Genomic DNA, 27,074 nt, shown 5'->3' with positions numbered 1-27,074 from the left:
CAGAACCGTCCGGTCCAGTCTAGTTTTGAAATCCATGGTTCCTTTTGCTTCCCCAATATGCTAGTAAAGAACCAAGGATTAAAGAGTGCTCAATACATTGACCTCATGCCTATTGTTGACAAGCCCATGGTATATCCTTATAGTCGTCATGGAGTTGAGTCAAAACCACTTCTGAGTATGACTGGGGTCAATTGGTACCTCAAGAGCCATGATATGCACCTAGGGTATCAAATTACTGCACTTATGTCACAAGTGTTCTCTTCGCCGCACCATCAAGTGCCATCCATCATGCCTATAACTGCTACTCCAGTGTCCAAGTGTGTGTCATGGGTGGGCTATGCATGTACTTTTGTATGGGGGAATTGCCAATGGCATTCTTGTAATTACTTAGTATGATTTTTCATCATTTTGATGTATCTTTATGTTATTCCCCCAAAAGCTTAACACACTCTTTGAGGGGAGGTAGGTAGTCGAGTGAATCAAGAGCATGTAAAGGTTAAGTATGAGATCCCCTCGACACTGAACTATGTGTTTATGCTTGCCATCCATTAATGCAATACAATTTGCCTTTTGTCTAACTCGTGTACCATCTTTGTTACTTTTTCTTGTGTTGTTGCTTGTTGCTTAGGCTTACTTGTCGCATTCGAGTGCCGCATGGGGCCCCAACGACTAGCCTCGTGACACTTAGGCAACCATTCTTATGACATTCCCGCCACCATACTATTATTGCTCATAGTCGTCCAACTCCCCACATTGTTGAAAAGATGCAACAAATATCTACAAAGTGGATATTTAGCCTAACCCTAAGAGGTAGGGTTGTAAACGACGCTGAAAACTTGCATCCAAATCTGATTGGATTTGGTGACCTCATATTTGAATTTGAATCTTAATGGATTCGGATCAGATTTGGATTTAATCTGGTTGTGCTTTTATTTTTTAAAATACAAAAAAATTAAAAAAATAATTACTTTTCAACTTTTATATATAATAAATTGATGTAAATATAAGATACTAAATTTATTATACATATACATACATATATAATATAATACATAAAATGTATTTTTTATATTTTTAAATATAGTTAAATAAATTTTATATATTAAAATCAATAAATATTATAATATAATCGGGTTGGATAGAGTCAAAAATCTGAATCCAATTCGATTATTAATTAGATGCATATTGCAAAATCTGAACCCAATCTGATTATATAAATACACCATATAAATCTTGGATGATTGGATGTTAGATTGGGTCATGGAATTCTGGGTATCATTAACAAGATTAATAAAAAATAGCATTCAATGAAAGATAGGGAGTTAATACCTTAAATATAAGAGTTGTTCTAGTATTCTGATTATAGTATACCACATTTTGTATGGTATCAGATTAGGTAAAGTGATGGATCTCTCTTTTCCCTAATTGATCTGACTAGGGTTTTTCTTTCAAGGCTTCTGCAACTTATTATTGAGGATTGGACCAAGCTAAATAAGTTTTCTGGGTAATCAGTGATGGTTTCAGCCATCACAATTGTTGTGAAGGGAGTATGAAATAGTTTGTAGTGGTTAGATACAATGTAGTGGCATAGTGCCATGGCTCATGGAACTTGTAATATAATTTGGTAGAAGATGATTCTTCATGAGTTAGGATTAGGATGTCCAATTGAGGTAGACAGATATTTCATTCATAAGCAGATTACAATAAAGGATAATTGATTATTGTTTGCTAAGACTGAAGATTAGCTAGGTGATAGATACTCTTAGCAAAGCATATGAGAAACCAAAATTAACTACATGTGATATATATGCACCAGCTTAAGGGGAAGTATCGATAAAATCAGTAAACTAATGATGGGTTGCATTAAAGAGTTTGGGTAGAACTACAATTCCAACTTAATTTAACATACAAAACAGAAGGGAGTATGGAATGAATAACCCGTCCCAGAACTTCGTAAAATTTCTCCTCTCATTTCTCTCAATCCAATACAAACCAAGTTTGAGCTCAAGTATTCCACGTGCACTAATAATTGCAACTGTAACATTTATGAACACTTTGAAGAAAATCATATAGAAATCCTCCTTGCTATAAGAAACTGGTGTTTAAAATAAGCGTTCCCTTTTCAAACCTTTCTGCCAATGTTCACACACTAACTTAAGCTGGGATGAAGCGTCTACGGATTTTCAAATACCCAAACCTTCCAGCACCTGGTGAAGAGCCCTCAAAAAGGAATGGCAAATATCCTGTGGCACTTCGGTATCTCTGCTGAATCTAGAGGTCAAAGAGAGAGAGAGAGAGAGAGAATAAAATGGAAAGGAATTAAAATTAGAGCCATTACAACGTTGTGGCCAGTGGCTTGTCAGCATATACATATAACCTTGACCCAAGATATAAATATTAAGTTATAAACCATAACCAAATTGTGAACTGACAAGCAATGCAAATAAAGAAACAACATAATCAGCAATTAGGGATAATTAGCATGAATATTGGAATGTTTTATGGTTTTAGCAGTAGAGAAGTCAGAGAAAATCATATTTTAATTTTACATTCTTTGACATTAGTGATATAAGAAAGTTACCTCAAGAATTTGCTCACTGCTCCGTAGGCAGTTCCTTCCTATGACACAAACTGTTCCACCAGAGCCACCTCCTGTAATCTTTGCCCCAAATAAAGTACCTTTTCCAGATTTAGACAATTTATTGTGCTGCATTTCTTGTACTAATTTTACAAGCTTATCTGTTCCATGTGAACCAAGTCCACAAGCATTGTAGCTGTAATGGCACTGCAATACAAGGGTGTCTATTAAGTAGAAATATGATTTTTGATTCTCTTCTGCAAGAAAATTATTAATCTGAGAAGGTTAACTTGAACCCTATGCCAAGAAGTCATATTCTTGAAGTTATAGTGAAGTACATGGAAAATGGAATTTTAAACAATTACCCGATACATCAGCTCTCCAAGTGCAGAAAGTTGTTCATCTGAGCTTTGAGATGTTAGCAGTGCTTTAAATGCCTATACATCAATTAAAAAGTGTTCAAGTAATTATCATAAGCACAAACAAGCAACTATCAATTTGTTTGATCCATACAGAGGCACATTCAGTGATCTATAAAGTATACAGAAGCAACAATCAGAGCCAAAGCTTACCAAACCAAATCCCAGCTAAGATAAACCTAATGCCACTTGGGATGGGCTTGGGCGGGTTTTTCAGGTTTGATATTCTTCTTACTCATGTTTAGAACTTTCTATATTTTATTTTGACTTTATAATATTATCCATCAACAATAAAAAATAACCTTGACGCAAAAATTTTCATAGATAGGATGTTGAGCAGCTGCTCTCACTCCATAGCAACGTTTAAGGTCGATTACTGTTACTTCATCATCATGATCAACATACTTCTCTAGGAATTTCTCACCAAGCAAGGATTCAGGAAGTCTCTTTGCATAAACTGATTCATATCTGAATACATAAATAAAGGGATTGGAAGTTATTTTGATTGTTTCATATGAAAACCAATCCTTAAATCTTTGGAATTATAATATATGTTTAAGATCAATATTCTGTTATCAGGTTAAGAAATGAATGTCAATATTTTTTAAGAAAAAGGTGCAATCCAAAAGGAAGATGAAAATTAAAGAAAGAAACATGTGTGACCAGGGATTGCAGGGCCTTCTTTACCAAAGAATCCAATGATTTTTTTTTTTTTCTGATAGGTACCAAAGAACCCAATGATTGAAAGTTATTGATTTGTTTTATGCCCTTTTATCAAGGACAGCTTCATAATTTCACAACTACAGTGGAAGAAAGAGTTGACTAACCTGCAAGGAGACAGGTTGCATAAGTAATCTAATGAAGCTTCAGCTTCAAGAATTTCACCATGATCCTTTTCAATGTTGTCAGAAATTTTCCCGTTCACATGCTCATGAGAATTATCAATTGACAATGAATGGAATGGTAAAGATGATGCAATAGACTTTATCATCTTTCGACCCATAAAGGCACCTATTCTCACAGATCCATAGTCTGTTCCGCTAATACTGCAGAGAGTGTTAGTACTTAAAACTGGAAAAAAAATCATATAGATATATTGCATTCACCATATAGACTTAGGGGCCATTTTCATGGCATTATAGAATCTGGGTTTTTTCTAATATTGGATCTAGTAAGAATCAGATACAACATACAAATTCTACAATCAATTTTATAACCCAACATGATTCTATCAACATGGTTCTTAGGAAACATATTGTAGGTTTTAGTGAGAATTTACAAACTCTAGGTAGAAGATTAAATAACTGGATTAGTTCCATATGAGAGCATCACATATAATTCTTAGCGGTTGGATCCTTGTTCACAGGGACATGAGAAGTCAAGTTTGAAATTTTCATGCCTACTTGTCTTACCTTTATCAGGTTAGCATGGATGCATTAAATCAATATTTTAACCATAAGAGAGACATGATTTTATAATATAAAACACTCCAAGAAAATAAAATGGAGAAATAAATCATGAAGCAAGGAATGTAAGAAGGTTCTGATAAAAGCCAAAAAGGGGTGAAAGAAAAGTTGAAATAAAGAAGAAAAGCAAAGAGGAAGAGATTCAGTTGAGACAAGGTCCAAAAAGAAAGAAGAAATAAGGTCCAGGAGAGAGATTCAAACATACCTCTCTCCCTCCTATTGACCTTTGTTTTATTAGGCTTCTAATAAAAACCAAAATTACAAGAATACCCTCCAAGAGTTACATAAGACATAAGACTAAGAAACAAAAGGAAACAAAGACAATATTACTCCTGCAAATAAACTTTAACGCTCCTCTTCAAGCTGGAGAATATATATTATAAAGCTCTAGCTTGTTACAAATGTAACCCATCTTGGCATGGCTTAATCTTTTGGTGAATATATCAACTAGTTGATCTTTTGATCTTACATCACCACTTGTCACCTTTTCACTTACAAAATGACAATCAACTTCTATGTGTTTGGTTCTCTCGTGAAAAATTAGATTGGAAGCAATGTGTGTGGCAGCTTGGTTATCACAGAAGAGCTTAATTCGCTTTGCTAATAGGAATGCCAATCTCTTGGAGATGCTTTAACCAAATCAATTCACAAGTGGTGGTAGATTTCCACATAGGAAGGTAGAATAACTTGTGGTAGATTTTCTATCCATAGAGGACCCCACTCAATCTGCATCTGAATACCCTTCAAGGGAGAATTCTCCCCTTTCTTATATAATAGATCATGACCTGACCTGGAGCACCCTTTAGGTACCTCAACACTCTAACAACACCTGTTCAATAAGTAGTTGTAGGATTCTGCATAAATTGGCTTAGCACACTTACACTAAAGGAGATATCAGGATGGATGATATTAAGGTAGATCAACTTGCCAACTAACCTCCTATACCTTCCAGGATCATTCAATAGCTCCCCCTTACCATTAGTGACCTTTACATTGGAATCCATAGGTGTCTCAACTGGCTTAGCACCTAATAGCTTGGTCTCATCTAACAGATCCAAAACATACTTCCCTTGTGACAAGGAGATTCTCCACTTAAAATAGGAAACTTCAATGCCCAAGAAATACTTCAAGGAACCTAGATCCTTAATTTGAAAATGTTATTGCATGAGATGCTTCACTTCAATAATTCCCTGTGCATCACTACCTATGAACCTATATCATCAACATAGATAGCCAAGACAACCTTCCCATACAAGGTGTTCCAAATAAACACAGAATGGTCAACACTACATTGCTTCAGGCCAAATTCCCGCCACACTATTAAAATGGCTAAACCAAGCCTGCGGGGATTGCTTCAACCCATGGATAACCTTCTACAATTTACACATTGTTCCTACCTCCCCCTAAGCAACATACCCAGGGGGTTGCTCCATGTACACCTCCTATAGATCATTTTTGAGAAAGGCATTCTTAATAGCAAGTTGAAAAAGGGGTTAGTCAAAATGAGTAGCTAAGTATATGATAACCCGAATGGAGCCCATTTTGGCAATTGGGGAGATCTTAAAATAGTCAGCACCATATCTTTGTGTACTTTGGCCACCAGTTGGGCTTTAAACCTCTCAATGCTATCATCTTGTCTATGCTTGATTGTATAAACCTACTGGCAACCAATTGCTTGTTATTAGGAGGCAAGGAGGTGAGGTCCCAAGTATGGTTGGACTGAAGATCATGAAATTCCTCATCCATCGCCTCTTTCTAGGTGGGTGAGGTAAAGGCTTACGAAGAGCAAGAGATAAGTGAGATAAGTGAACTTATGAAACATATCGTGAAATAGAATGATCAATACAAGCATGCTTACCCTTACGAAGAGCAGTGGGAAGATCAAGGTCCGACTAGGGAGGATCTAGTAATGGTTGAGACATTGGTGGTGGATCAGAAGTTGGAGTGGGAAATGGTGCTAATATTGGTGTGGGTTCTCGATCTTGCTTGCAATACACTATAAATTGATGGTCATAGAGGCTCCTTGATAGTGGGAAGAGGAATAAAGGTTTCACCTGAATCAGAAGGAAGAAGAATAGAGGGAGAGGGTTCCCATCTAGAAAAGTAGGGAAGATTCTCAAAGGTAACATCCAGAACTAGACTTCTGAAGAATAGGGTCATAGCATTATATCCCTTTTGAGTAAACGAATAACTAAGGAATACACACCAGATTGCTCAAGAATCATGTTTCTTATGGCCTAAACTCAATTTATGAACAAAGCAAATACAACCAAAAACACGAGGACGAAGGGTGAATGGTTTCCTTTGCCATGTCCAAAAGCATAAGATTAAACACTTATATGATTATCCTGTAGAGAACACTGATGTGAGCCCCACATCAGTGGTCCCCACTGTGTTCGTAGGACAGCATGTGTAGTTATTTGTTTCAGTTATAGTAGTGTCAGTTTGTTAATTCAGTTGTTATTTATTTCAGTTTTATTTACTTTATTTATCATGTAAAGTACTAAGGGCAGATCTGTCCTTTCCATTATGTATTGAACATAACCTATAAATAATAAGTGAATGGCGGCGGCAGATATGTTAGAATCTGTCCCTCCTTTCAACCTCTTGTGTTCTCCTGTTTCTCTTCTATTCCCTCTCCCTTCTCTCACTTTCATTCTGTTTTGTAAACCTAAAACCTATTAGGATTCAAGACTGATTACAGTCTTGATTTTCTACTTGGTATCAGAGCCAATCTAGGGCTTCTCATGTTTGTCTAGTCCAGCCGACCACATGAGGACTAGCTAGGGCTGGAAGCTTATGAAGAAGTATTTGGCGGCTGAATCTTGGAGATTACCAAGAGAGGTTCGCAGCAGTTGAGGAATTGCCGCGGTTTGCAGAGAGCTGGTAATCAGGAAGAAGCAGCGATTAGGGTTCAGGTAACCCTGGAAGGCAGTAAACCGTCATCCACAAGTAAGTTTTTTTTTAGTTTCAGAGACTGCAATCAGTAGAGATAGGTTGGACCTATCTAGAAGGAGAGGCCGAACTATTTTTAAGTCTGTTTCTAGGGTTTGACTGTTGGGCCGAACCCCCTCTCAGAGGTGATCAGTTTTTAGGGTTTCATATTGACCCTAAGACAAGTCCCACTTGTGTGGACTGCTTGGAGAGTGCAGCTGAGCATTTATTTCAGACCTACAGTTGAAACCCTAATCCTACTCTCGCAGCAGTGGGCCCCACAGTAGTGATTTCAGAAAATAGCATCTCAGATTGCTCTTCTAGAGGATAAAACCTTGACAGGCTGCCTGGTACTGTGCATGCCGATTGATTTCAGATCAGATTTGAGTTGATTTCTTGCATATACTGTGATAGGCGATTGATTTCAGATCAGATTTGGGTTAGATTTCAGATCAGATTTGTGTTGGTTTCAGATCAGATTTCAGACCTGCTTGATTTCACTTTGTTTTCTGGTATAGTGGCTCTAACAGTTTGTAGCCACTGATTTTTGATCAAAGATGGAGTTTAAGGGTCAGGGAGAAAGTAGCTTTGGAAACAATAGTTATGGAAGTGTATCCGAAACCGGGTTTTAGATTACAACTATGACATTTGATGGGTCAAATTACTTGGAGTGGGCTCAATCAGCCATGATGGATATTGGAGGAAGGGGAAAACTGGGTTACCTCTTGGGAGATGTGAAAGAACCTTCCAAGGAGGACCCAACATACACCAAGTGGGTTCAAGGGAACTATTTGGTTATGGCATGGCTGTGTAATTCTATGCAGCCACACATTAGCCGAAATTACTTGTGGGCAAAGACAGCCAAAGAGATATGGGATGTTGTGAAAGAGACCTATTCCCAACCCCTTAATGTTGCCAGAGCCTATGAACTGAAGTGTGAGGTGAACAAACCTTAAACAAGGAGAGAAGCCAGTTTCTGTCTACTTCTCTACCTTGAAATCCTTGTGGCATGAGATTGACCATCTAGAGACACTTGAGTGGGAGAGTCCCAAAGATGCAGACTCACAGAAAGCAAATCAAGACGAATAGGGTATTTGAGTTTCTGGCTGGTTTGAATTCAGAATATGACATTGTGCGACAACAGATATTGACGAGAGATAGTGTGACCCTTTCTCAAGCATACTCCCTGGTGCATAGTGAAGAGACTAGGAGGAAAGTCATGATGCAGCCTCAGCCACCTTTCCCAGCCCTGTCAGCTATTAAACCCAAGTCAGGGGGTGATCCAGAGAGGGACCGGAAGAAGGAAGATAAACGGGATCTGATATGTGAACATTGCAAGAAACCCAAGCACACAAAAGATACCTGTTGGAAGCTACATTCTCACTTGGTCCCAGCAAAACTAAGAAATAAGAAGGGTAATGCTCATGTGGCCGTGAACACTGATTCAGTATCCTCATCAGGCACATCCCTAGAGGCTTTAGCTGCTGTTCGGGCTGCCCTCATATAGTTGGAAAAGGAAGTTGGGAGTTCAGCTCAGCCATCTTAGTCACCATCAGCTCCTGCCACATCTGCGTTTGCACATTCAGGTACTCGAGCCTCAGCTTACCATGCTTCAGCTCCAGGTAATACTGACCACTACTGGGTAATAGATTCAGGAGCATCCGATCATATGACTAGTTTGCCATCATTGTTCACTTCTTATCACTTGTCCTCTGGCCGAGATAGAGTATCCACTACTGATGGCTCTCTTGTTCCCATTTCAGGCAAGGGGGACATCAAGCTATCGGATACTATCTCTTTATCTTCTGTCTTGCATGTTCCTAAGCTTGATACTAACCTGCTTTCAGTTAGTAGTATTACCAAACACATGAACTGTTCAGTAACCTTTTTTCCTGACCGATGTGTTTTTCAGGACTTGGAGACGAGGAAGGTGATTGGGACTGGCCGTGAGACGAACGGGATCTATCTGCTTGGAGAGAGTTCTCGTCGGGAGGAGTCAGTGGATAAGAAGTCTTTTGTTTCTCAGTCTGTGAGTCCGGTTATGCTTTGGCATAATCGATTAGGTCATTTGTCTTTTAAGTCTTTGAAGAGTCTGTTTCCCGCTTTATTTGAGTCTGTTGAGTTATCAAAGTTGAGGTGTGAGTTTGCCAAACATTGTAGAACCTCTTATTCTTTAAGTAATAAAAGGAGTAATTCCTCTTTTGATATTGTGCATACTGATGTTTGGGGGCCATATCATATCTCTTCTATGGGTGGGTACAGATATTTTTTACTGTTTGTTGATGACCATACCCGCTTTTCTTGGGTCTATTTCATGCGTTCTCGGGATGAGGTTCCTGCTCTGACCCAAAACTTCCATCAGATGATTCTCACTCAGCTTGGGGCCAAAATCAAAGTCCTTAGATCTGATAATGCAAAGGAATACTTTGCTCAGTCATTGACCTCCTACTTGCTGAGCCATGGAGTTATTCACCATAGCACTTGTCCTTATACACCACAGCAGAACGGCGTTGCTGAAAGGAAGAATAGGCATATCTTGGAGGTAGCTAGAAGCATTATGTTTACCTCCAATGTACCTATTCGCTTCTGGGGTGATGCTATCCTCACGGCAGTTTATCTCATTAATCGAGTTCCTTCCCGGGTTCTTGATATGAAAACCCCTTTTTCCCTTCTATACCCAGCTGAGGAGTTGTTCATTGTTCCCCTCAGAACCTTTGGTTGTACTTGTTTCGTTCAACTTCTCGGGCCTCATCATTCCAAGTTTGAACCTAGGGCCTCCAAATGCATTTTCCTCGGTTATGCACAAACTCAAAAGGGCTATTGCTGCTATGATCCGGTTTCAAGGAAACGGTTTGTCTCCATGGATGTCACCTTCTTTGAGGAGATACCCTATTACCCTAGGGTTTCTCCTCAGGGGGAGAGCAGTGAGAGTGGGGCTGTTTTGAGTTTCTTTCCTCAGGGGGAGAGCAGTGAGGGTGGAAGTGAGGGTGGAAGTGGGGCTGTTTTGAGTGGGGCTGTTCCTTTACCTATTCCACTGGGTAATGAAGGCTGTAATGGTGAGGGTGGTCAGAGGGAGCAGGAGTTGAGAGTCTATCACAGGCGATGCAGGTAGGTTGATCCTAGTCATCAGCAGTCCCGGCTAGCTCCAGTTCCTCCTGCGGCTCCAGATCCAAAGCCTACTGAGACACCTCCCACTGTTGCCACTTCCCCCCTTATGGATGACCTTGATCTCCCTATTGCCATTCGCAAAGGGAAACGACATTGCACCACTTCTACAGCTCACAACATCTCACAGTTCTTATCCTATGACCGTTTATCTCCCTCTCACCGGTCCTATCCTATCTCACCTCCATTGCCAATGTCCCTATTCCAAGAATAGTGCAAGAAGCCTTATCAGTTCCAGAATGGAAAGATGCAATGCAAGTCGAAATGGATGCCCTGTTGAAGAATAATACTTGGGCACTGGTTGACCCACCCAAAGGAAAGAAACCGGTGGGATGCAGATGGGTGTTCACTGTGAAGCATAATGCTGATGGCTCTATTGAAAGGTACAAAGCCCGACTGGTCGCAAAGGGGTTCACTTAGACTTATGGTATAGACTCCTTGGAGACCTTTTCCCCAGTAGCCAAGATGACCACCATCCGGGTTCTGTTATCCCTTGCAGCAAATCATTCTTGGCCCCTGTTCCAGATGGATGTCAAGAATGCCTTTCTGAATGGAGACTTATAGGAAGAGGTCTACATGCAGTTGCCTCCTGAATTCTATGATACAGAGACAGGTAAGAAGGTTTGTCGATTGAACAAGGCATTGTATGGTTTGAAGCAGTCACCTAGAGCCTGGTTTGATAGGTTCAGGTTAGCCCTTGGAAAGTTTGGTTATGTACAGGCCCAGTCAGATCATATACTATTCATCAAGAGGGTGGAGTCCTCTCTGACACTACTTGCAGTATATATTGATGACATTGTGGTGACAGGAAATGACAGCCATGAGATCGATTCCCTCAAACAACTCCTTCATCAAGAGTTTGAGGTGAAAGACCTTGGTGCACTACGGTACTTTTTGGGTATTGAGGTTGCTAGATCCAAGCAAGGGATTTTTATCTCTCAGAGAAAATATGTTCTAGATCTGTTGGCGGAAACTGGAAAGTTGGGTGTTAAGCCTGCTGATACACCCATTGAACAAAATCACAAGATTAGTGCAGAGGGCAGGGAGCCTCTTGAAGACAAAGTTATGTTCCAACGGTTGGATGGAAAGCTCCTATATCTCTGCCTCACTCGGCCAGATATCAGCTATGCAGTTAGTGTTGTTAGCCAGTACATACACTCCCCTAGAACTTCTCATCTTCTTGCGGTAGAGAGAATATTAGCATACTTGAAGAGATGCCCAGGTAGAGGTATACTGCTCAAGAACAATAATCACATGAGGGTGGAGGTCTATACAGATGCTGATTGGGCTAGGAGTGTTGATGACAGAAGGTCTACCTCTGGATATTGTGCCCTTGTGGGAGGTAACCTTGTCTCTTGGAGGAGTAAGAAGCAGAGTGTTGTTTCCCGCTCTAGTGCTGAAGCAGAATATAGGTCAATGGCTAACGGAGTGGCTGAAATCTTGTGGCTGAGGTCACTACTTGAAGAGTTGGGTATTGACTATGAGAAGCCCTTAATGCTGTATTGTGATAATCAGGCAGCTATTAATATAGCCCACAACCCGGTGCAGCATGATAGAACTAAACATATCGAAGTTGATCGACATTTTGTGCGAGAGAGGGTCACATCACAAGAAGTGTTTCTTCCGTATATCACATCTAATATGCAACTCGCGGATATCCTCACCAAGGCTGTACCGAGGAAGAAGTTAGAGACAGACCTATCCAAGTTGGGAATGATAGATATCTACTCCCAACTTGAGGGGGAGTGTAGAGAACACTGATGTGGGCCCCACATCAGTGGTCCCCACTGTGTTCGTAGGACAGCATGTGTAGTTATTTATTTCAGTTATAGTAGTGTCAGTTTGGGTCAGTTTGTTAATTCAGTTGTTATTTATTTCAGTTTTATTTACTTTATTTATCATGTAAAGTACTAAGGGCAGATCTGTCCTTTCCATTATGTATTGAACATAACCTATAAATAATAAGTGAGTGGCGGCGGCAGATCTGTTAGAATCTGTCCCTCCTTTCAACCTCTTGTGTTCTCCTGTTTCTCTTCTATTCCCTCTCCCTTCTCTCACTTTCATTCTGTTTTGTAAACCTAAAACCTATTAGGATTCAAGACTGATTACAGTCTTGATCTTCTACTTATCCATACTTTTCCACAACGAAGTCATAATCTGTGCATTTTCTTGCACCCATTCATTGTACTCTTTATACCCCTACTCTTTGGGTTGGTCCTCCCTAATATATTCAGCTTGCATCTTCCAATTAAGAAACTTCCACAGACTTGGCCCATGGTACATAGTTCATGCCATTAAGCTTCAGTTTGGTTAATGGGGTATTCATTAAATCTGATTGCACTACTACAGGTTATTTAGTGCTACTAGTGGAAGAAGCCATAGGTCACAAAAGGTTGAAAAAATACACTATAGTCACCCATAACCAGAAAATCAACTTGTTACACTAGTTTCCAGCACCAAAAAAGAAGCAAGATACCACAACTAGAAAACAACTCTTACTTGGGAGACCGACACAATTACATTAGGGTTATCAGAAGGTTTAGAATGTTGATATTGGTGGAAATATTGGTCATCCAAGTATAAGAAGCATGTTGGAAATGTCGGAAATATCATATGGAAATATTGTAAAAATTATAGACATTGTGGAAACATTGTAAAAGATGCAAAACATAGAATGGTATTTTATGAAATGAAAAAGAAGCACGGGCACACCTTTTTAAATTATTATCTTTTTCCAAATCATTAAACAAAGCTAAGAAACTAAGGTTATAGACAAAAAGAATGCATTCTGAAGTTGCCCTGTAAGCCTTAAGATTTATAGGTTCGTGATAGAATGAATTGAAGCAAAATTTAAACTCAGAAAACGTAAATGGTTGTAATAGATCAACCAAATAATCTATTACACAATAAAGACTAATACTTGATTTCATGTTTGAAATGAATATTGAGCTAGCTCAAAGTGGTAACCATGTAAGTTAAACGGGCAATAACATTGTTACTTCACATATATACAACATTTTGACCAACTTATTTTATATACTTTGTCTTGTACTCTACATAGTGCTGGTAGTGTTAATTAGGGAATGTGATGATTTCAGTAAAATTTCATGTAGAAGTTTCTACCCATTGAAGTGGAAATGGAAATATGTTGTGGAAACTATCTCTTGTACTCCACATAATGCTGGTAGTGTTCACTGGGGATTCTGTTGATTCCGGTAAAGTTTCATGTCACTACCCATGGAAATGGAAATACGTTGTGGAAATGTTAGGGAAATTAGGGACATTTTAAACTATGGTTATCACCACACCACAACACATTGTTCATACTCTACACACTATCACTAATTTTCTGCATTAGCCACACACCATAACCATCCCTCTTTTTGGTCGTGGCAAGAGGGAACTCTAGAAGAACACCCAAAACACCATAACAGCTACAACTGGAGGCTTTAAATCCTCCTTTTCTAATGAGAGACCACTCCTTTTAGGTCCTTTTCTTTCCTTGTAGGTAATAGAGTGAGTTCTCTACTCCTAGGGTGCAAAAATAGCGTGAACAGTGACAGCCGAGCCCTAGTGCACTGATACCATGTGAAAAAATGACAAAAAGAGGTGAAGAAAAGTTGAAATACAAAAGAAAAGGGAAGAGGAAGAGATTCAGTTGAGACAAGGTCCAAAAAGGGAGAAGAAAGGAAGAAGAGAGAAGAAATGATGTCCAAGAGAGAGATTCAAACTTACCTCTCTCCCTCCTATAGGCCTTTGTCTTATTAGGTTTCTAATAAAAACTAAAACTACAAAAATACCCTCTAAGAGTTACATAAGACATAAGACATAAGACTAAGAAACAAAAGGAAAAATTCAATATTACCCCTGTAGCATAAACTTTAACAAAGGTTAAGTAAGGTTTAGCATGAAAAAGTGATGGGATTTTAATTAGGACAGTGAGATTTTTTTTTTCCTTTTGAAATAGAAAAAGTGATGGGATTTTAATTCTTAAACATGAGACTTGATTCCACAATTTGTGGACCCTAACAAGTCACGTTCTCTCTTATTATTTCTTCAATATCTTGATGCTTTTCATCTCTATTACTTGCAGTATTTGCTCCATTCTTCAGATTGAAGCCTTGAGTACACCTCCAGGTGTGCCTTGAGGTGGAGGCATCAGAAAACATACTTGCTTGGTTCATACATGAATAGTGAATTATTGTAACAAGTTTACTTCTGACAGTTATTATCAAACTTTCCCTAGTGGGGAGAAGAGAAAAAGAAACTATGAGAAAATATGATGTAAAATTCAGCAGCACATTAATACAATAGGCCTATGCTCTACACTCTATCATTTTTGCAAGAGTGGAGTGGAGATAGCTCTCTCCCCCTCCGGCCCTCCCCCATGCAAAACAGTTGGGTTAAGTTTTAGTTGAGTTGCTTGGGTTCTTTCATCGTTGGTTAATACAAGGCTAATGGGACTTTGTTTCAGATAATGGAAGATATTGGTTAACTCGGTCAATGAAAATAAAGAGAGAATTTGCACGAGAAATTTACAAGAGAAAAAAATGAATGATTGTGGTAGCAAAGCACTAGATAGAGTTAAAAGCATGAAACAAAAAGGAAAAAAAAAAAGCAGAAGAAGAGATCAAGAAACATAACAGTGTTCTCATAATGATCATAATTCATCCTTTCATGAATTTAAAGAACCATCTGTAAGCAAGGTCCTTGCCAATCAAGTCATGAGATAAATAAGGGCCAATTATGGTTAGAAAGAATAAAATGGAGCTCATACCTATGTCTTATTCCTGAATCAATACCCCAAAATCTTATGTGAGTGGGGATGTTAACCAGTCCAATCAGTTCAGCAGGCTGTACATGTTTCAAACAAATTATGGGCATTAACTTTAACTTGAAAAACACCTTTAAGCAAGTTATGTGACAACCAATACCTGGCAGATCATTGCAAGAAGTTTGTTGGCTTCACCACATGCTGATGCCATCTGGTCCATCACACCACATGGAGCTCCAACAATGTGATTCTCAACCTGTCAAATATTTGTTATAATTAACCATATGAAAACGGATTTCTTAAAGATTCTAATAAGAAGCAGGAAAAAAAACAGAGAAAGGTTGTGCATATGGTCTTGCCTTTTGACAAAGCAAAGCAAGATCTCTTGGTGTGATGTTAAGTCCTGCAGACACAGAATATGGTGCACATTATGTTACTTTGTCCTCAGTAGAATGCTTGTATTTCAATATAATGCCACAAAATGGAAATTCGCCTATACGCATATAACATTTTGTACCCAGAATTCAGCATTCATAGATTTGTAGTTCATCTATTAAGATGCTTGAAATTAAAGAATTAAAAACTAATTTTTTGATTTAAGGAAACTGAATTTGTGAAAAGAATAAGTAGAGAGAAGAGAGAAGAAAATTTGAAGGCCAAAAAAGGTATTTGGGCGTGCACCCTCTTTTCTATTTCTATGTTCTTTCTAGTTACATATAAAATGACATAAATACCCATGGATGAAAGTAATATAAAGAAAAGAAATATAACAATTCAACAAGAGATAAATAAAGAACAGCTAAATACTCTCCCTCAACCTGGGTAAAGACATCAATCATTCCCAATTTATGAATAAGTTGAAGATTGTTCTTTTACAATGCCCTTTAACAGTTTTTTCTGATAATCGAGTATTTTGTATTTAAAAGAAAAGCCCCGAAAGACATACACAAATATACTCTGCTGTGCATGACAGTATTCACAAAAACCAAAGAAGGTGAGCACTGGCCTAGACAAAAAACCATTTACATTATGAAATCATTATCATGGATGATCCTACTCCACTGATTACAAACTGATATTCCCAACCCCTGAACTCCTTGTAATTTTGTAAAGACCTGCCCAACCAATTATGGTTCTCTCCACTTTCCCAATAACAGATTCAAGGGGAGATTCCTTGTTTTGGCAAATCTTATTGTTGTGCTCCTTCCAAACTAACCAGTATAGAGCAATGGGATGAATTTAGCTTATTTTTTTCTAATTTATTCTGTTATATCTTAATTTATACCATTTGTACTACAATTAAACAAAATAAGCTAAATTTTAAAACAAAAATAGGTCAGAATTTACACTCAAAATCATTTGCACTGCCATAGTTTTGCATCAGTGCTAATTTATTTGCATTGCAACCAAACACAACATTAACAAAATCCATAGTCAATCTCCTCCTTTTGCAGCCAGCCTATAAGGCTATAACCAATTTTGAATCTCCTTCAATAATATGCTTATGAATATTCAGTTCCTTAGCCTTCTTTAGTCCTTCCATTACTACCAAAACTTCAGATCTAAGTGAATCACTTACACTAATAAGACCAGAAAATAAACCAATAACTTTCCTGTCCTCGTCTCTAAAAGTTCCTCCAATACTGGAAGGCACTGGGTTACCTTCACTGCTTCCATCAAAGTTCAATTCAATAAATCCCCAAACTGGTGGAGACCAATGGGGACTGATCTTGGCTTTGAGAGGGGCTCAATTAGCCACTTCCTTCCAAACATGTCTGTAGAGATATCCACAAATAATTCTAGAGCTTTCACCCAATGCACCACTCTAATAGTTACTACTTCAATGATGGCATCTCTATTCCTTTCCTTTTCAGTAAAAATCCTTGAGTTCCCTTTTCTTCCACTATCTTCTGTAATGGGCCTTAATACTTACTCTTTTTATGCTTTTTTAAGTCAGCCACCCAACTAGGAGTGCTCATGTAACTTTACAATATTTATTATTCAACATATATTTAATCAATTGAGGGAGAGAGAGAGGGAGAGGATCAAACATCTCTCATCCTCTTCCCTTTTCTTCCATTCTCTTCTCTTCCTTCTAAATCCTTTTCTTGAACTTCACTTTCTTCTTCTTTTCTATCTTCTTTGTTACTTTTCAGAACTAGTGCTGGTGTAATTTACAACTTGGTATCAGAGCGGGTTCCCACCTTTTGCAATTTCTTCTTTTAGGTCCATACACAATGTGTATGGAGAACTGATTGTCTGATTGATTGGTAGCTTATACAACCTAGTTTGGGAGGGTTTTTGGAGAGGAATTTACCCTTGTTTGATGCCCAAGACAAGTTCTTGGAGATTTTCCTAAAAACTGAGTTAAGGGTTCTACAGATACTTTGAAGTTGGTGCTTGGGGCTTAAAGGGAAGGGTTCTGGAATCCCTGGTAGGAGTGGCTGGACTTTCTCTCCTCCTGGGTTGCTAGGTCTTGTGAAACCCTAGTATTGGGTGGTTGAGCAGTAGTTTTGGCTTTAGGTCAGTGATCATTGATTAGCAGTGTCCTATTTTGATTTGCAATTTTTTCCATTCAGTCAATGGAGCAAACTGGAGGTGAAACAAAATACCCCACAAACTCTGGGTTTAGCCATGGGAGGTTTGTGGAGAATCTATTAGGGGCAGTAAATACAATAAAGTTAGATGGAACCAATTTTTTGGCATGATCTTAGTCTATAAAGATTCATGTATGTAGTAGAGGGAAATGATGGTACATCATTGGGAGCAAGAAGAAACCTACGAAGGATGACCCTACCTATTTGAGGTGGATGCAGGAAATTTACACAGTAGTAGGATGGTTAGTAAATTCCATCATTCCATGCAACCTCATATTAGCTAGTATTACCTATGGATCGATACTGCAAAGGAGGTGTGGGATAGTGTCACAGAGACCTATTCCCAAAAGTTGAATGTTTCCAAGGCCTACAAACTAAAGAATGATGTGAACAATCTAAGACAGGGGGAGAAGCCCTTAGCTGTTACTTATCCATGCTAAAATATTTTTAGCAGGAGATTGACATGATGGAGACTGTTGTGAGGGGGAACAAAAAAAGATGTTGAGACACATAGGAAGTTGGTGGAGAAAAATCGGGTTTTTGAGTTCCTCACCAAACGCAACCCTAAATATGATATTGTGAGATAGAGTGTTTCAGCAAAAGATGAGGTGACCCTGTCTCAAGGCTATGCTATGGTTAGTAGTGAGGAGAGTAGGGGACAGGTTGAGTTTGTGGAACCTCAAGTTGATCATTATGCTAATGCCGAGATAAAGCCAAAGTTTAATGTTGGAAAGCAGGATGTTGTGTGTAAATATTTAAGAAGCCTAAACACACTAAGGACACCTGTTGGATGCTGCATCCAAAGACCATGCCTACCAGATTCAAATGGAAACAATGGTAAAAGGAATGAGAGTGGGAAAAGTGGAAATGCAAATGTATCCACCTCATCATAGAGTGAACAGGGGTCAAGTGTTGAGAAATCTGTGGGGAAACAACTTGCAGCCACCAGATCTAAATATGAGAAATATGGCAAAACAATCAATCACTTGGAGTCTCCATCTATAGCATCTACTCCTTCAGAGACTAATTCCTCTTTTGCTTATGCACACTTAGGTATTCGTGCCATTGCAAATCATTCTACTACTTTCAGGAAATTGTAAAATCCTTTGGATAACAGGTAACAAGGGGGAGATTGAAGAAGCCAATAGAACTAAACAAAACCTGAATAAAAACTGACCAAGAACAACATAAAAAATAAGAATAAACACCGAAGGAGTAGCTCAAATCATGGTTCACAATATCAGCAATATTTGGCAAAATATTCCCATTTTGCTAGGTGGTGATACAAAATTTTCTAGGCATTTTTTTTTTTCAAATATCTTCAATATTTTGCTGATATGTCAATGATAATTCAGATTTCATTGGTAGACTATATATTTAAGGTTTAAAATTTTAGAAAATTATTAAAAATTTTTGACATTTCATTAAAATCATCATAACGTTTTAAAAATATTTTCCTAAAAGAACCATGGGGAATTTGTGATTGGATAACTGACTAATTATTTTCCAAAAAGAACCATGGGGAATTGGTGATTGGATAACTGACTTACTATTTTGATATGATTCACTTAGTGAGTCACTATCGTTCAAAAGAAAAAGTAAAATGCATATAACTATAAAAGAGTGCCCAATCTAATCAAAACATGTAGTAACAAAAAGGACAAAGGTAAAAATGGCAAGTAATTGACATATTTAATAAAGACAAGATGGCTAGAAGACTAAAAGGGAGACAAAGAGAAAGATACCTATTAAAGTCTCTCAATTTTCCCCTATTTGATTAATATAGTTCCTTGCTACGGGTTTTTGAGCTTTAAATGTGCAATTATATTTATTCTAATTATTCCTTGAAGGTTTATTAACTAATTCCATGTTTCTAGAAATCTTTCCTATTTTTTTAGATTTTTCAAATATCTTAGTCAAATATCTTTGAAATTTCTCTATCTCTACATTGCAAAATATCCATCACGATCAAAATTTCCAAATAGCGGAATTTCTCCATCTCTACATGATTCAGGTCTGATCATTAACAACATCATCATTATCGTAGTCTCCTTGCTGTGATACCATATTGTTGAATTCAGCAACAGCTGATCAAAGAACAAATAAAATCTGGTGTTAAAAGAAGAAAATAGAAAAGGGAGAAGAATAAGATAAGGAAGAGAAAATCAGATTGTGGGTCTAATAATGAGCCCCCACTCTCTTATATAGTTGCTGGAATTATGTGAAAATTACAAAGTGCCCTTGGTAGGGCACTTGTGACAAAAGACCTATAAAAAACAGAAATTGGTGCATAAGACATAAAAATAGCAAATAATTCCACTTCTATTACTACTTTCAATGGGTGCAATCCCAAAAAATGCCTTATAGCCAAGGCATTATCTTGAAAGTTATGCTTTAGATATTACCTGTTGAAATAGTAACATTCTATAGATTCCTCATTTAAACTTAATTATAGGGAATCTTCTTAGATAGATCTTCTGAAATTCCAAGATTTGATTAACATCATGTTCTTTTCAAGTTCCAAAAGTTACTGCACATCTTAAGTGTGTGTGTATATATTTTAACCCCATATCCCCGGTGGAGGGGCAGCCAATGTTAAATTTTATTAAAATGTAAAAGAAAACCTAGGAGGGGGACATAAAACCCTTACCCATCTGAAAACCTATAAAAAGTATCCAAATGGCTCATAAGATCCGTGTCCAAAGGATACAAAAAAAGAAAGCTAAAAAATACCAAGGGAAGGAAGACCCATAACGTCCTGATGAAGGGCATTATGTTATGGACACACCGCCCGGCAGCACGCTGCGGCGCAATCATAGGCAGCGGCACACACAGCGGGCCGCCCAGCAGCACGCACTGCCCGGCAGCGCCGCACAGCAGGCTGGCAGCGCGTGGCACATACCGCCCGACAGAGCGCTGCACGCACACACCCGGCACCGCACGGCAGCGGCACCATGGCGCGCAGCATGCACCGCCAGGCAGCAGCGCGCACTGCACGGCAAATAAAAGGCTCCTTGCAACTTCAACAATATGTCTATTTTTTCTCTCAGCAACTCCATTTTGTTCAGGGGTTCTAACACAGGAGCTTTGGTGAATAACCCCCATGTCAGAGAGATACAAGGATAGGCTCTTCTCAAAATACTCTTTTGCATTGTCAGATTTGAAAACCTTGATTCTGGTACCAAATTGAGTCAAAATAAGCTCATGAAATTGCCTCACAAGTCTCGGGACTTCATCTCGGGATTTCATTAAGTATATCCAAGTGAATCTAGAAAAATCATCAATAAACAGGATAAAGTATTTGTAGCCCCCCATAGAGGATAAGTGGTAAGGCCCCCACACATCAGAGTGTACAATATGAAAAAGAAAAGAGGATCTTTTATTGCTCACAGGGTAATTTTTTCTACAATGCTTTGACAACTGACATGACTCACAACTGAGACTGGACACACTGACTCCCTTAAACAGTTTAGGAAGCAAATGACTTAAAGCAGAAAAAGGTAAATGACCCAACCGACAATGACTCAACATAATTTGACTGACAGACTCTGAAGAAGTAGAACCGAAAGCAGCATTCTTGGGATGATCAAAGCATTGGCCAGGGGTGTCGAGCAAGTATATTCCATTCGCTTCATGGCCACTCCCAATCACCTTCCGAGACTTCAGGTCCTGAAACACACAGTGAGAAGGGAAAAAGGTTACACAACAATTCAATGACTTGGTCAAGCTACTTACAGATAACAAGTTGGTATTAACTTTGGTACATGAAGAGTGGAAGATAAAAGTAAAGAGTCTGTAGGCTTGACAGTTCCCTTGCCAGAAATGGGGGCAAGAGAACCATCAGCTAAGGTGATTTTGTCACGACCAGGAAGCAAATCATATGACACAAACAAAGTGGAAAGGTTGGTCATGTGATCAGAAGCACCTGAGTCAATGATCCAAGGGGTCTTGGGATTACCTGAGGTAGATGCATGGTTAGCAGAAGCCCTTATACCTGAGTGAGCAAATGCAGTGGTGGCTGGACTTCCAGAAGGGTTGGATGATGAAGTTACACCTTCAAGCTGGCTGATCATCCTTCCAAACTTCTCATAATCAGCTTTCATGGCTGCCAATTGTGCACTTGCAGACTCAAACTCTGTATTTGTACTTGTGGCTGTATGTGCACTTCCTGTCTTTCTACTGTCATTCTTCTTCTGGAATCGGATAGGGACAAGACTGGGATGCAATTTCCAGCACTTGTCCTTAGTGTGTTTCGGCTTCTTGCAATATTCACACACTACCTCCTTCTTTCCTGTGCCACTGGGGGCTCCTATAACCCCTTTGGGTTTGATTCCCATATTTGCAAAATGATCATTGATACTGACCCCTTGAACCTGCACTTGCCTCCTGCTTTCTTCACTGCTGACCAAGGCATATGCTTGAGACAATGAAACATCTTCCTTGGACAAGATGTTTTTCTTTGTAATGTCATATTCAGAATTCAGTCCTGTCAAGAACTCAAAGACCCTATTCCTTTCAACCAATTTCCTATATGTTTCAGCATCCTTAAGGGTATCCCATGTCACGGCCTCTATCAAATCAATCTCTTGCCATATAGATTTTAGGGCTGAGAAGTATGCTGCAAGTGACTTCTCCCCCTGTCTTAGATTCTTCACATCACTTCTTAGTTTGTAAGCTCTGGCAACATTCAACTTCTGGGAGTAAGTTTCTGCAACACTATCCCAGATTTCTTTAGCCGAGTTCATCCACAGGTAATGTTGGCTAATCTGTGGCTGCATTGAGTTCACAAGCCACCCAATCACTGTGTAATTCTCCTGCACCCATTTCTCATAAGAGGGATCCTCCTCTGGGGGAGCTTTCTTGCTCCCAGAGATAAACCCCCACTTTCCTCTACTGCAAATATGAATTTTTACGGATTGTGACCAGGCCAAATAATTGGTTCCATCCAGTTTAACTGTAGTTACAGCCAACAAGGAATCAGTTGTAGTTCCCAAATTATGTCCATATTCAGCAGTGCTCTTGTTCTCAATTTCTGAGAAGTCCATTATGTAACAACTTCATTAGGGTTTCGGCAGGCCCTTAAAAGTGATCTGATTTCAAGGAACTCAGATTGAGTTGAACAATAGCAAACACAACAACACACAAAACTCAGTTCAGAACTGACAGCCGTGAGAACCAAGTTCGGTGGCAGCACTTTCAAAGAGGAGAAACCTTGATTCAGCCTTCAAGAAAAAGTAGTAGGCCTCCAAGCAATATGTATTCTTGGTTCCCAACAATAATTTCCCAAGGAGAACAAAGAAAAACAGTCCACAGTACCTAAGAGGACTTTTTACAAACACTATGTATGCAACAGTCAACACTTCACTGTTAACAAGCAGAAATCACTTCAAGAACACTTTGTCTAAGTCCAAGAAGCAGCTGAACTAAAGTAGAGGCTTGTACCACTTAATTTAGATCAGTTTTTAGCAGTTTGGAAGCCCAATAACAGCCGAACCACACTTCCAGAATAACCCAGAAATCAGTCCAGCAACAGTGGGCCGAATGGAGGTGTGCTTTGAATGCTTTAACAGTCCTCCCAAATAACAAAAATAACTTAGCAAAGAACTGAGAAAACAACTTACAGTATCTCTGGTTTGAACTTCAAACCAGGCCGAACACTTTCTCTGAGCTAGCTTCGAAATCTAGCTTCGGAATCCCTTTTCTCTGATTTCAAATCAGGCTGAAAAACTTGCTCTCTGATTCCTCCTGGTCACCGAACCCTTCTCCAAGTGTATAGAAACTTGGGCACCCTCCAATGACCTCCAAGAACCAGGCGGATGACTGTAAACTTCAGCCCTAGAACCTCCTCATGTAGTTGGCTGAACTAGAACCACATGAGGGACACGCCAAGCAATGGCCCGCTCTGATACCAAGTTGAAAAACAGCCCACTTGATGTGTGGAACTGTTTGAGATTAGATGCAAACCAGAAAAGAGAACAAACAAGAGAAGTAGAGAAGAAAGAGCTGGCGGCAATGAGTGTTAGAGAGTAAGAGGTTCGAACATAACCTCTCTCTAACACTCTAAACATCTTATTAATAAGTTAATCTTTGACAAATTACAGAGAGGCCCTTGAGAGAGCAGGAAAATACAAAAAAACAGAATAATACAGAGTATGGGCCCAGAATAAGGCCCACAACAGAGAGAAACATAACATAACATAACATAACATGAACTAACTGTCTATGGGCCATTCGGCCCATCTTCTCTACACTTTCTTGGAATTGAAGTTGCTAGATCAAGAGAAGGAATCTACATATGTCAAAGAAAGTATGTGCTAGACCTCCTAGAGGAAACAGGCATGATGGGGTGCAGGCCAGCAGACACTCCAATAGAACCAAGCCATGGATTACAAGAATCAATGGGTGAGGAATACTGTGATAAGGAAAGGTACCAAAAATTGGTAGGAAAACTGATATACTTATCCCTTACTCGGCCAGACATTGCCTATGCAGTACATGTTGTCAGTCAATTCATGCACTCACCAAAGACCCCTCATATGAGAGCAGTGGAAAGAATCCTCAGATATTTGAAGACTTGCCCAGGGAAAGGAATTTTATTCAGAAAAAAGAGCAGACTTGAAATTGAAGCCTACACTGATGCTGATTGGGCTGGGTCTGTTGGAGACAGAAAATCAACCTCAGGTTACTGTACATTCTTGGGAGGAAACCTAGTCACATGGCGCAGTAAGAAGCAGAATGTTGTGGCTAGATCAAGTGCAGAAGCAGAATACCGAGCTATGGCACACGGGGTTGCTGAACTCTTATGGCTCAGGACTCTCCTTAATGAGCTTGGTATCAAGACAGATAGTCCTCTCAAGCTGTACTGTGATAATAAAGCTGCTATCAACATTGCCAACAATCCTGTGCAGCATGACAGGACAAAACATATTGAAATTGATCGACACTTTGTCAGAGAGAGAATTATTTCAGAAGAACTCTGTGTGCCTTATACTCCATCAGAGATGCAGATTGGAGATGTATTAACTAAAGGGCTGGCATCAACGAAGTTCAGGGACATACTTGGCAAGCTAAACATGATTGATATCTATGCTTAGCTTGAGGGGGAGTGTTAGAATGTTAGAGTTATGTTCGGCTGATAAGTGTTCTTATTAGCCCATTCTTATGTTTAACTTATCTTGTAACTGGGCTTGTGTTAATGGGCCTAATCCTGTTTAATGATTTAAGTCATCTGGGTGTCCCATCACTAATCAGGGGCATCCCAGTAATTTCTTGTACCTTGTACTATATTCATCTATAAATAAAGAACTGGTCGACTGGCTAGTACAGTTCGACATTCTATTCTTTTCTGTCATTCTCTTTTCTTTCTTGCTACTTCGAGTATAGCACTTCAGATTACAGGCAGCATGCACCGTGCACACGTCGGCACTGCACGGCAGCGGCACCATGAGCCGCGCGCACGCACCCGGCAGCAGCAGCAGCAGAGCGGGGCCCACACGACATCTCATAGGGGTGGGCCCACCCTTATCTGGACACGTCAACTCGCCGCCAGCTTAATCTTATCCCTTATCCCTTATCCCTTATCTTATCCTTATCTTATTTTATCTTCTTAAGTAAGAGTTATGAGTTTTAGTTTAAGTAGGAAATTAGGAGTTTTAGTTTGAGTTGGATTACCCTAGCCTAGCCGAATCCAACAAGGAATTCTCTTTTGTAATCTCCTATTTAAGGAGCTACGAATTGAAATAAAGCATTCAGTTTTCCAGTCAAGAAACGAGTGAGGAGAGTTTGGGTGGTCTCTTGGACAAATCACCCCAAGGGAGAGTTCGGGTGGTCTCTTGGACAAATCACCCACTAGATAGGCAAAATAGGGTCTGTGCGCAAGGCCAAAGGCAAGGGAAGATCAGGGGTTCCTGCCGTGGAACGACCCGTGACGCGATCCTACGCTCGGGCCCATAACACATTATAGACTGAAGTAGGTAAGCTGTTCCATGTGACAAAGAGATTATCCTAGGAGGAATCACACCCAAAATTTTCCAGAGCATCAGCTACGGCGTTGGTTTCTCTATAACAGTGGATGATGTGAAAACCAAAAGAAACCAACAGCTCCTTAATAGAGAGGAAAAGATACCATTGAGTCCAGGGGGGGGGGGAGATAGATCCTTGAACCATATGAACCATAACATCGTGTTCTTTTCAAGTTCTAAAAATTACTGCAGGAATAAGGATCCAAAATGGGTGTGACTTGAACAAATAATAAATATAAGATATGCAATCAAAGGAAAATCAAAACTAGTAAAGGACTTGGTGGACAGAAGTAGATGAACATAATGACCATGAGCAGCAGCTATTGCAGACATGGTAGCAACCTCCACTGCTGCAGAAGAAGAAACCCCTTTACCTTCAGGAACTGCAGAAGAAACCTGAAAGTTCAGAACAGTAGAATCAAGCACTACTAAGAAAAATCAAGAGTCTTTATGATATTTAGTTGTCTTTGATGAATGTATTTAAAGAAAAATAGTTTCCATGATAATTAGTCACAACAATTGATGTTTTTGTCAAAGTATTGAACATTTTATGAAAATTCCTAACAATGGTTGGAACTTCCTCAGCTTTTAATGGGAGTACTTTCAAGGAAAGTAATGAAGTTGCAGAAAATAAAGAAGGGTGTGATCCTAGTGGGACCCCATACATCAGCATGCACAAATTGAAACACAATAGAACTTTTATACTTACTGTTAAGATATGGGGTATACATTTGCTATTTTTTGGGACATTGTCTGTTTATTGGGCCTTTAGGGCCATTGATTGTTGCTATTTCATAGCTATGGGCATATTCTTTTGTAAATTTCAGGTTTTTTATTGCATTTAATATGTAAAATAGTTGGGCTACACAACAACCCCACAATTGTGTTTTTTTCTCTGTATTCCATTTTTTCTCTTCTCTTCAATCTTTCTTCCTCTCTTCTTTTTCTTCAGTTTCTTCTTGTTCTTTCTTGATTCAGTTCAGTACAGATTATTTTGGGATCCTTTATTTGTTTATAACACAATTTGGTATTAGAGCAACTCTGTTCTCGGTGAAGCCCATATAGTTATAGAATCAAAAACTGCATGGAATAATTTGAAGGCTGATTGATCTAGTCTTCT

General features: G+C 39.1%; 1 protein-coding gene across 7 annotated transcripts in view; it reads right to left on the bottom strand.

Annotated features, from left to right (window-relative positions):
• Positions 1-1,834: 1,834 nt before the first annotated feature.
• Positions 1,835-27,074, bottom strand: part of LOC104596833 (L-arabinokinase-like) — a 161,273-nt gene continuing 136,033 nt past the window's right edge. For 5 of the 7 annotated variants that reach the window (XM_088888061.1, XM_088888059.1, XM_019197693.2 and 2 more), the window contains 9 exons: positions 26,263-26,350; positions 15,696-15,739; positions 15,497-15,592; positions 15,340-15,416; positions 3,825-4,043; positions 3,300-3,465; positions 2,944-3,015; positions 2,582-2,785; positions 1,835-2,271 (listed from right to left, as the gene is read on the bottom strand). In XM_088888061.1, the coding sequence (XP_088744187.1) occupies positions 2,155-2,271; positions 2,582-2,785; positions 2,944-3,015; positions 3,300-3,465; positions 3,825-4,043; positions 15,340-15,416; positions 15,497-15,592; positions 15,696-15,739; positions 26,263-26,350 (1,083 nt within the window). In that variant the 3' untranslated portion in view covers positions 1,835-2,154. Of the gene's footprint in view, positions 2,272-2,581; positions 2,786-2,943; positions 3,016-3,299; positions 3,466-3,824; positions 4,044-15,339; positions 15,417-15,496; positions 15,593-15,695; positions 15,740-26,262; positions 26,351-27,074 lie in introns of those variants that run through there. The other 2 variants (XR_016076348.1, XR_002022626.2) reach the window with 2 other exon arrangements.

The sequence above is a fragment of the Nelumbo nucifera genome, chromosome 5, assembly GCF_055504915.1.
Source record: "Nelumbo nucifera cultivar China Antique chromosome 5, China Antique-T2T, whole genome shotgun sequence".
NCBI classification, from domain to species: domain Eukaryota; kingdom Viridiplantae; phylum Streptophyta; class Magnoliopsida; order Proteales; family Nelumbonaceae; genus Nelumbo; species Nelumbo nucifera.
This window is presented reverse-complemented; position numbering and strand designations above follow the sequence as displayed.